This window comes from Anomalospiza imberbis, chromosome 22 (genome assembly GCF_031753505.1).
Source record: "Anomalospiza imberbis isolate Cuckoo-Finch-1a 21T00152 chromosome 22, ASM3175350v1, whole genome shotgun sequence".
In the NCBI taxonomy this organism is placed as follows: Eukaryota; Metazoa; Chordata; class Aves; order Passeriformes; family Viduidae; genus Anomalospiza; species Anomalospiza imberbis.
Genome location: NC_089702.1, coordinates 5,429,320 through 5,438,963, shown reverse-complemented (window position 1 = coordinate 5,438,963; position 9,644 = coordinate 5,429,320). Strand labels below are relative to the sequence as shown.

The window sequence follows — 9,644 nt, the reverse complement described above, 5'->3', positions numbered from 1 at the left end:
GAAAACGCTCTGGGAGCGTTGGGAGCGGTGTTGGGGCAACTTGGAGCAGTGGGAACCGCTCCGGCCGAGGCGCTTCTGGGGGCTCTGGGCGCTTTTGGGGGTGACGGAGCGCGGGGCGACTGCCTCGGAACCCCGGGCGGTGCCGGGATTTGGGGGATCTGGAGGGATTTTGGCGGATTTTAGCGGATTTTGGCGGATTTTGGCGGATTTCGAGGGATTTCGTGGGCGTTTGTGGTGCCCAGGAGATGCTGAGGAGCTGCCAGGCGCCTCCGGGGTTTTAGGCTGCGAATTTCGGAGGGGTTCGAGGAGGGATAAGAAGGCGACTGGGAGCCTTTGTGAGTCGGGGGAAAACGTTTATTTGACTTCGAGTAAAGCTACAAACAAATACAAAAAGCTTCTTGGCAAAGGGCTACCAGGCTGCTAGACATGACAGATGCCATTTTTACACAGAACACCGCATTCACTCTGCCCACTACGACCCGGCTATTACTCACGGCAGAAATATTTCTAATATTTACAAACATCAGAGCACTCCAGCGTCGCTCGTCGGTTTTATACTTTTTTTTTTTTTGCTTTTTTTTGGTATTTTTTTCCTTTTTTTTTGAGTTATTGATTTATTAATTATTGTTATTATTATCATTTTTTAATTGTGAAGTTCACCCACGTCTAAGAGTACGCCTTGGAATTAGGCTGGGATTAGAAACCCCGGCCTGGAGTTTGGACTAAAACACAGACTGGACAATTTTAAGACAGAAAGATACAAGAGCTGCTTTTTTTTTTTTTTCTATTTTTTTCCTATTTTTTTTTCCATTTTTGTCGGTTTTTTTAAGACTTTTTTTTTTTCCCTGCAACTGTAGTGCAGGAACCCCCGATTTTCGCTTAGGCAGAGAAAAACTCACCCAAGTGCAGTAAACTCGGAAAAAAAGGGGGAGGGGAAAAAAATTAAAAAAAAAAATCCCAGCAAATAAACAAACAACCGTATCTGTTCTGGATTTATAAATAAGTTATAACATTCAAAAGGCTCACAGAACACATGCTAGCTTTCCAGAGAGCATCAAGAGAGCACGGACACAGACATTTAGAAGAACAACGAGAGCAGGAGGAGCATCTGGAAATAAAATTTAATTTTTTTTTTCTTTTTAAACAAACACAAAAAAAAAAAAACCTTCCAAAAGAGAACACGCCACGAGCTCAGTCCTGGGATAACCGTACCAACAGGAGCTGGATTTTAGGATAAATCAACCACAGAAAGTGCCTCACTGTACAGTACTCCGAAACTAAAGATCTGCGGCCGTTTGTTTATTTATTTCATTATTCACTCGGGTTTGGGGTTTTTCGTGGTTTTGGGGGATTTTAAATTTTTTTTTTCCTCGCCCGCCTCTTCCTCTTCTTCTTCTTCTTCAGCATTTTCTGGCTTTTCCCCCTGGTTTGCTCCTGGAGGAGGATTCAGGGCTGGAAGGCGCTGCCCGCCGAGGCCAAGCTCATGCTTTTCAGTTTGTTATCCTTCTTCCACTTCATGCGCCGGTTCTGGAACCAGATTTTGATCTGGCGCTCGGAGAGGCAGAGAGCGTGAGCGATCTCTATTCTCCTCCTGCGGGTGAGATATCTATTGAAGTGGAATTCCTTTTCCAACTCCAGGGTCTGGTAGCGAGTGTACGCTGTCCTCGCCCTCTTCCCGTCTGGTCCAGTCATGTCTGGATAACACGGACAACAGCGGGGTTTGGGTTTGCTCTTTCTGCTTGCATTTCATCTATTTTTCATCGATTTTTTGGGGGGGAATTTTAAGGGTATTTTACGCGCTTTTGAATTTTTTTCCCCCCACAATATTTTTTTTTTTTTTTAATAGTGGAAAGCTGCGAATTCCCCCCAAATAACAGCACCCCCCCTTCCTCTCTCTCCTTTTTCTCCCACCCCCCATCGCACACGTGTAAAACCCCCCACCCTCGGCCCCTCCAGACCCGACATTCCCCACTCGATATCCATAATTTAACCGTGGAAGCGAGCTCTGGGAATCTCTGCCCTTTTTTTTTTTTTAATTTATTTATTTAATATATTTTATTTTCCCTCGCTGCCGCCTGGGTGTTCCCGGGGCTCTTGGCAGGTTTTAGTGCCGCTCTTTTCTCCAGCAGAAAACCGGGAGCTGAGCGCAGAGAGGGAAGCTGGGGGGGTGGCTCTTCCTCCCCGCGTGTCTCCTGGCGATTTTGGGGGTTTGTCAAGGGCAGATCGTCAGGAATAAAGCCAGAAAATCAGAGCAGGACGGGGCTGCGAGCCCCATCTGCGCCTCGAATGCCATTTTAATGGGCAATTCTTCCCTTTCCACCCCCCCCGCACCCCACCCCAAGGAACACCCCCCTCGCCTCAATTTTTAAATTACCTTCTCCCACCGCCCGCACGGTGCTAAGAGCTTGAAAAAAGCGCCGCTTTGGCGGCCAGGAGAGCGAAACTAAAATCAAATCGCCCCCCCACAAACACACAGCCACAGAGACCCCCCCGTTTCCAGGCGCCAGAGGCAGCTTCAGAGCGAGAAATACAAAAGCAATAAATAGCTGCGATTCTGATCAAAGCGCCTCCGCGGAATAAAAGGAAGGAGAGAGAGGGGAAAAAAAAAAAAAAAGGAGTGAGGTGGGGGGGGAGGGAAAAAAAGAGAGGAGAAAAAGAGAAAGAAACAGCAGAGAAAAAGAGCGAGGCGGCGGTGGGGTGAGGGGGGGGGTGTGCGGCAAAAAATAAACAAGCACAACGACGGAAAAAGAAGTAGCTGTACCATGGCTAATGTGAAGTTTCCTCATCCAAGGGAATATCTGAGGTGCCTGCCCTTCTGTCGCTGCCGTGGAGGTCGCGATGGGCTCTGCCTGCGCTCGGGGGATGCTGCTGCTTATTGGAGTGCCCTCGTCGGCTCCCGAGGACGCGCTGGTCTCGTCTAGTTCTGTGAAATTTGTGTTGGTGCTGCTGGCAGCAGGAGCCTGCTCGGAGGGGGACGGGGCGGGTTTGCCTCCGTGGCTCTCGCTGTTGGAGCAGGGCAGGGAGTCGGGAGAAGATAAGGAGCAGCTGGACGCCTGTCTAAACCTGCTCTCCTGAGCTGGAGAAGGGAAACCGCGGGAGCTCTCGCCCACAGCCCCAAAGTGACTGGAGGAGGCTGAGCGGTTGATGCTAAGGTCCATCCCATTGTAGTTGTAGCCATAAGAGCTGGAATGCATGGTGCTTGAATCTCTGTAAGAACCGTTCATGGAACTGCTGGTCCCATAATTTAGTAACTGATAGTCGGGGCCATTTGGGTAGCGCCCTGAGAACGAGTTTACAAAGTAAGAGCTCATTTGGGTTATTTTGGAGGGCTTGATTTGTGGCTCGTGGTCGTTATAACCCCGTGCTTGACGATTTATGATGTATTAATGAATTATAGCGATGCACTGTACTTCGTTTTTGCTATGTATGCGGCCAAATATGGGGGGAGGGTGGGGGGTGCGTTTGGGCGTCACGTGCTTTTGTTGACCAGTCGTAAATTCTCACTGATGACCTCAAGAGGTAATTCATGCTCTATGGTTACAAATAATGACGAGCGCGGAGCCGTTTTAGGCCCAAAGTCGCCCCCAAATCCGCGGCCGCCATCGCCCCCCGCCTGGGCGGAGCGCGCCACCTGCCGGCCGCGCCGCCGCACTGCAGCTGTCTGGGCACGCCCCCCCCCCCTTTTCTCTTTCCTCCTCTCCCCCCCAAAAAAAAACCAAAAAACAAAAAAAAAATTAAAAAAAATCTCGGTCACCCCCACTTCGGTTCCGCTCGGTTTTGATGTATTTTAAAAGAAAAAAAAAAAAAACACACACATTAAAAAAAAAAAAAAGGCGAAAATCGCGGTGTGCAGCGAGGAGAGGGTGCGGTGCGTCCTGCGGGGCCGGGCGGGCTCGGGGTCTTTCTGGAGAACTCTTGGGTCTGTGGCGTTGGGAAAGCGCTGGAGAAGTTTGGGAGGAGGTTTTGGGTGCCTGGGAGGCCTCTGTGGGTGTCCGGAGTTGGAAGGGGTGACGAGGAGCTGCGGGTAATTTAATTTTGGGGTGGTTTCTCCGCGGTTGTTTGGCCAGGAAAAGTCGAGGTTCCTTCAGCCCGGAGCTCGCACCTTAATTCTGGAGGACGGAGAAAAAAAATACTGGGGGGGAAAAACGAGTGGGTGAAAGGAAAAAGAGGCGAAATCCGGCCGGTGGGAATGGTTGGCAAGGTTGCATTTTAGGATGTTCCTGCTCCTGAGCATTTCCACGTCCTCTTTGAGCCTTGAGCTGCGTGGTTTTTTCCTTCCGTATGTTGACCTGCAAGGAATATCGGGGAGCAAAAGCGCTGGGAAACTGGGGAAAACGTTGGGAAAGAGCTTGGATTTTTAGGCTTTACTTTCCTTTTTTTCCTCTCCTTCTTCTCTTTTCTCTGCCTCTCTCCTTTTCTCTGTCTCTTTTTTTTTTTAATTTTTTTCCTTTTTTTTTTTTCCTTTTTTTTTTTTTTCCCCTTTCCTCCTTCCAAGGCAGTTTAGGAATTTCATGTGCTCGCCTGCAACTCGTTGGGAATGATGCGCCATATTGAAAGTGACATATAATTATAATAATTACGGGCAATGAAAAGCGTGGCAATAATAGTAAATGTCCTACAGCTGTGAAGCTTCTGCATGAATTGATTTTAAAAGTGACTGGCATTAAAAGCGGCTCGTGGCGCGGGGGGGACGCGCTCCCACCCAGGGGCTTCTGGTGGCCACGAGACTCTCCCTGCTCGCCTTTTCCCCCTGCACATTCCCGAAGCGGCCGCGCTTCCAGCCCTAAATCCCCCAGCAGATAAAAAAGCGCCTCTGCTCTCATTCCATTCCCCCGGCACGCAGGGAAAAGTTGGAGATTTCGCAAGAAAATTCCTCGCTGAGGAGCACGAAACCTTCCCCGTCCCATCCCCAGCCAAGCCAAGGAGCCACTCGCAAGAGAAAACAAAAATCTGCCCTTTCCAAACACCTTCACTCAGAATTTCCCCACTTTTTTCCCCCCCGGTTTAAACGGGCGCTCACTCCTGGCGCTGAGAATTTTTTTTTTTTTGCGGGGCGAATTCCTCGGAAATCTGAATTTTTTAAAATTTTTTTTTATTATAATTTTTTTTTGCGCCACGTTTCTCTTTGATTTGGGGGCAGCGGGGCGAGGGAGCAGATGTTTGAAAGATGCTGGGCAAATGTTAGGTATCTTTGGTAGACAAATGAGAGCGTGTTTTTGCCCGTTTCCTTGATTTATTATGGAGATGGGACGGCGTTTCGTCATAACTCTTTGTACTGTAACAATAAAAAAGAAAAAGAGAGGGAGAGAAAGAGAGAGAGAGAGAGAGCGCGGTGCTAAAGGCAGAAATGTCAGCCAGGAAATGCTGTGGGTGAAAGGGCTTCCATTTCAGAGCAGAGCCAAAAAAAAAAAAAATGGGGGGGGAGAAATCAGATTTTTGCGTCCGCTGTAACTCCCGTGCGCTCGGAGTTGCGTGTCCGGGCAGATCGGGAGACTTTGACACCCAGAGGGCAGCGAAAATCTCCATTTCGCCCCCCTGCGCCTCAAGAATCCCCCTGGAAGAGGGAAAAATCAACAGAAACCCAGCGCTAATAATGACAGGGGAGGGGTTGTACGGGTGAGATCGAAGACTTGGCTTTTATTAGAGAATTCCATGTTCATACCTAAGACAAACTCCAAACACAACACGTACAAAAATTAATAAAATAGAACTTTCTCTCGTTGTTCTTCTTTTTTTTTTTTCCTTCCCCCCCCCTTTTTTTTTTTTTTTTTTTTTTTAGCCTTGTAGGTAGTACTCGTTCTTTCAGTAGATTTTTTTTTCCTTCAAAAATAAAAAATAAAAAGGCAAAAAACAAAAGGCAAAATACAAAAAAAAAAAAAAAAAAAAAACAAACACCCCAAAACTAATTACAAAAAACCTCAGGGTTTGATTAATTTACCAAAGGAGTTAAAAAAAAATTAGAACTAAAGAAAATTAAAAAAAAAAAACTTATGCCAACCGTGCATGAAACATTTTTACAAAATTAGGACAATAAACACCCCAAATGACATATATTGCAGCACTTCCATTAAATACAAGAGTTAGCAGATTACTAACAGTGACACCAAGGGTAGAAACACGGCTAGGAGTCCTTTTTTTTATCTTTTTTTTTCTTCCCCCCCCCCCCTTTTTTCTCTTTCCCTTTCTCTCCCTCCTCCTCTCTCTCCACTTTTTAATTATTATTATTATTATTATTATTATTCCGTTTCGTGTATGGGGGGGGGCGGAGCGGGAGGGAAAGGGAGGTGTGGGAAGGGCAAAAAAAATTCCAAACGCGACTAGAAGCCTGATTTGTGTGTGTGTGTGTGGTTTCTTGTTTGTTTCTTTCTTTCTGGCCAAAATCACTGGGAATTCGAGTCCGGGGCTTTGGTAGCCCAAACTTTGTGGCTGTGGCCGCTGCTGCAGGGGCTTGTCCCACCAAGGAGCGGGATCTTCCTCCCAGCCAGCCCACACCCCCCTCATCCTCTCTCCCCTCCCTACATTTCAATTTTTTATCGCTTTTTGCGCCTTTTAAATAACTTTTTTTTTTTTTGCTGTTGTTGTCGCTTTTTTTCTCTCTCTCTCTCTTTTTTTGTTGTTGTTGTTTTTGTTGTTGTCGCCGGATTTTTTTTTTTTTTAATTTTTTTTTTTTCCCTCCCCCCCTTTCCGAAATTCACTCTGCCGCTTTCTCCTCCTCCTCCTCGGCGCTGAGCTGCGAGGAGCTGAGCAGTTTGTTCTCCTTTTTCCACTTCATGCGGCGGTTCTGGAACCAGATTTTGATCTGGCGCTCGGTCAGGCACAGCGAGTGCGCGATCTCGATGCGGCGCCGGCGGGTCAGGTAGCGGTTGAAGTGGAATTCCTTCTCCAGCTCCAGCGTCTGGTAGCGGGTGTAGGTCTGGCGGCCCCGGCGGCCGCTGGGCCCGAAGGAAGAACCTGGAGCACCCGCGGAGATGGGGGGGAGAAAAAAAAATATCTTAAAAAAACCAAAAAAAAAAAAAAAAAAAAACACCCCCCAAAAAAATGGAATTAAAATATATAGGGAAATATAGGGAATAGGAATAAAAAATAGCCGGGGGGATAGGGGGAAATAGGGGGGGAAGAGGGAGGAATAGCGAAAATTAGGTGGAAATAGGGAGGAATAGGGAAAATTGGGGGGCGGTAGGGAAAATTAGGGAGGGAATAGGGAGGAATAGGGAAAATTGGGGGGAATAGGGAAAATTAGGTGGAAATAGGGAGGAATAGGGAAAATTAGGGGGGAAATAGGGAGGAATAGGGAAAATTAGGGGGGAAATAGGGAGGAATAGGGAAAATTAGAGGGGGATAGGGAAAAATAGGGGGGAAATAGGGAAGAATAGGGAAAATTGGAGGGAAATTGGGGAAATAGGGGGGAAATAGGGGGGAAATAGAAAAAAGAGGGGGGGAAAAGAGGGGGAAATAGAAGAAAATAGGGGGAAATGGGGAAAAGAGGGGGGAATAAGGGGAAATAAGGGGGAAAATCAGGGAATAAGAAGAAATAGGGGGAAATAGGGGAAAATAAAAAGAAATAGCAGGAAATAAGGAGAAATGGGGGGGAATAAGAGGAAATAGGGGGAAATAAGAGGAAGTAGGGGGAAATGGGGAAATAGGGGAGGGGTGAGGGGGAACGCGAGGCCGATTTTTGGGATGGTGCGGGGAGGGGGGGCCGCGCCTTCCCAGGGCTCTGCGCAGCTCCAGGAGAAGCGCTCGGAGCGGCCCGGCCGGGCAGGGGGGGTTAAAGCCGGGCTTTGGGCAGACAGACAAGGCCAGATCCATCTTATTCCGGGATGAGGGATCGCAAGGTGTTCTCGCCCCCCTCCCCGCGCCGCGTTCCACCCTGCCGGCAAGCCGTAATAGATCGGGGCATTTAAGCAATAATGAAGTGAATCGATCTGCCCAAAGTCCGCATTAAAGAGGACACAACACTCGATGTCCCCGCGCTAATGGACACCAATTTGGAACTTAAAAGGCAACAAATGCATCTAAACGTGGGCAAGGAGAGCAGGGAGGCTTTTATTATTTTTCTTTCCCCCTCCACCCCCCCACCCCATTTATCTGATTTTTAAAAATTATTATTATAATTCGGATTGAGGGAACAGCACTTAAAGAAGTCGTATATCACCGGGGAGGGGGGGGGGGAAATTGAGGAAACTCCTCCCCAGGCAGACTTTTCATTAGATGCGAGTGGCATTAAAAATGCAACCGTCTGCCTTCAAATATTTAAACACTTTTTATATAATTTAATTCTAGCTCGGAGATAGAGAGAGAGAGGGAGCTGCGTGGGGGCTGTGTGTGTAAAGTCATCCAGATCTGATTTAGAAAAGATATCTCCCTGTGCGTGTGGGGCAGAGACAGAGACAAATCGCTGTAGCTGAGTGACACGCGAACTGGAATGTGGCAAAAAAAGGGGGGGAAAAGAGAAAAAAATGAGGGGGGGGGCAGAAATTCAGAAATTCAGTTTTGGGGTTGAAACGTCCCTGGCTTGGGGTGGAGAGGGGGGGAAATCTTGGAGCGCTGGGAAGTTTTGGTGCGTGTTTGGAGCCTCCAACGTCCGCCCAAGTTCCCCCGCTGGAAGTTTGGGCTCTAAAAGTGAACCTTCCTCCTGCTTCCCTCGCTCGCTCTCTCTCTCTCCCTGGCGGTAACAAATAAGAAAGGGGGGGAGGAGATTGATGCATTTATTTCTGTAAAAGAGTAAACTCACTATTGCAAGAGTTCATCCGCTGCATCCAGGGGTAAACCGGCGCGGAACACTTTTGCTCCTCGCTCTCTCCGAACACACTTTTGCTCTGCGCGCAGTCCGACTTGCGCGGCTCGGGGCCGAAGGAGGGCACCTCGTCCAGGCTGGGAGGGGCGCACGCAGGGTCCTTCTCCCTGAAAAACCCGCCGGCCCCATAGTCACAGGCGGAGCCGCGGCCGCCGAACGCTGCGTTGCTCTGCTGGTAGTAAGGAGAGGAGGTGTAGCCCTTGTCCTGCACGCCCGTGGCTCCATAGGTGCTGGGGTAGTGCCTCAAAGGATCCGCGTAGCCCGAGGGATACAGCGGGATCTGTCCCAGGAAGGGCTCCTGCCCCGCCGCCAGGCTCACCGGGAAGGTCGAGTTGACAAAATAAGAACTCATCGGAAAGAGGAGAGAGAGAGAGATTCCCCCTTTTTTTTTTTTTTCCTTTTTTTTTTTTCCTTTTTTTTTTTTTTTTTTTTTGCCTCTGCGCGTGTGTGTGTGTGTGTGTGTGCGTGCCGTCCTTTTTGCCCGGGCTTTATGATTTGTTGTGTTTTATAGTCCAAGTGGTTTAGCTATTAGTGGTATATCGGAGATTGGGTTTTAGCTGAAGGGAGATGGCGTGGTGCCAGCGAGGGACACAAGGAAATACAACCATCTGATCACGGGCTGACCAATAGCAGGCGCCTGAGGTTGCAAAATAGCACCCATGAGGAGCTGAGATTGCACCAGGGACCCCCAAGAACAAACCGTCCACCCCCTTTTTCCCTCCCTTTTAAACAACAGAAAGGCACCCCCTTAACCAAATATATAATATCTGCCGAAAGAAGCGTTCTCCCGGCGCGCTGCGAGCTTCATAAATAAATAAACGTGTGGTTCCCCCCCCTCCTCCTCCTC

The 9,644-nt window shown here is 48.5% G+C and overlaps 2 protein-coding genes across 2 annotated transcripts; both read right to left on the bottom strand.

Annotated features, from left to right (window-relative positions):
• Positions 1-1,444: 1,444 nt before the first annotated feature.
• On the bottom strand, positions 1,445-3,637 carry HOXB5 (homeobox B5). Its single transcript, XM_068211984.1, has 2 exons — positions 2,762-3,637; positions 1,445-1,694 (listed from the first exon to the last, which is right to left on the bottom strand). Exons 1-2 carry the CDS (start codon positions 3,309-3,311, stop codon positions 1,447-1,449), a joined length of 798 nt encoding a protein of 265 aa, XP_068068085.1. The 5' UTR covers positions 3,312-3,637; the 3' UTR covers positions 1,445-1,446.
• A 3,054-nt stretch (positions 3,638-6,691) lies between these two features.
• On the bottom strand, positions 6,692-9,644 carry HOXB6 (homeobox B6). Its single transcript, XM_068212002.1, has 2 exons — positions 8,735-9,644; positions 6,692-6,951 (listed from the first exon to the last, which is right to left on the bottom strand). Exons 1-2 carry the CDS (start codon positions 9,147-9,149, stop codon positions 6,692-6,694), a joined length of 675 nt encoding a protein of 224 aa, XP_068068103.1. The 5' UTR covers positions 9,150-9,644.

Coding starts and splice junctions, on each gene's coding strand:
- HOXB5 (XM_068211984.1), bottom strand. CDS start 3,311: ATGAGCTCTTACTTTGTAAACTCGTTCTCAGGGCGCTACCCAAATGGC. Junction 1,695..2,761: donor GAAACTTCACATTAGCCATG/GTACAGCTACTT, acceptor CGTGTTATCCAG/ACATGACTGGACCAGACGGG.
- HOXB6 (XM_068212002.1), bottom strand. CDS start 9,149: ATGAGTTCTTATTTTGTCAACTCGACCTTCCCGGTGAGCCTGGCGGCG. Junction 6,952..8,734: donor GCGGATGAACTCTTGCAATA/GTGAGTTTACTC, acceptor CGGGTGCTCCAG/GTTCTTCCTTCGGGCCCAGC.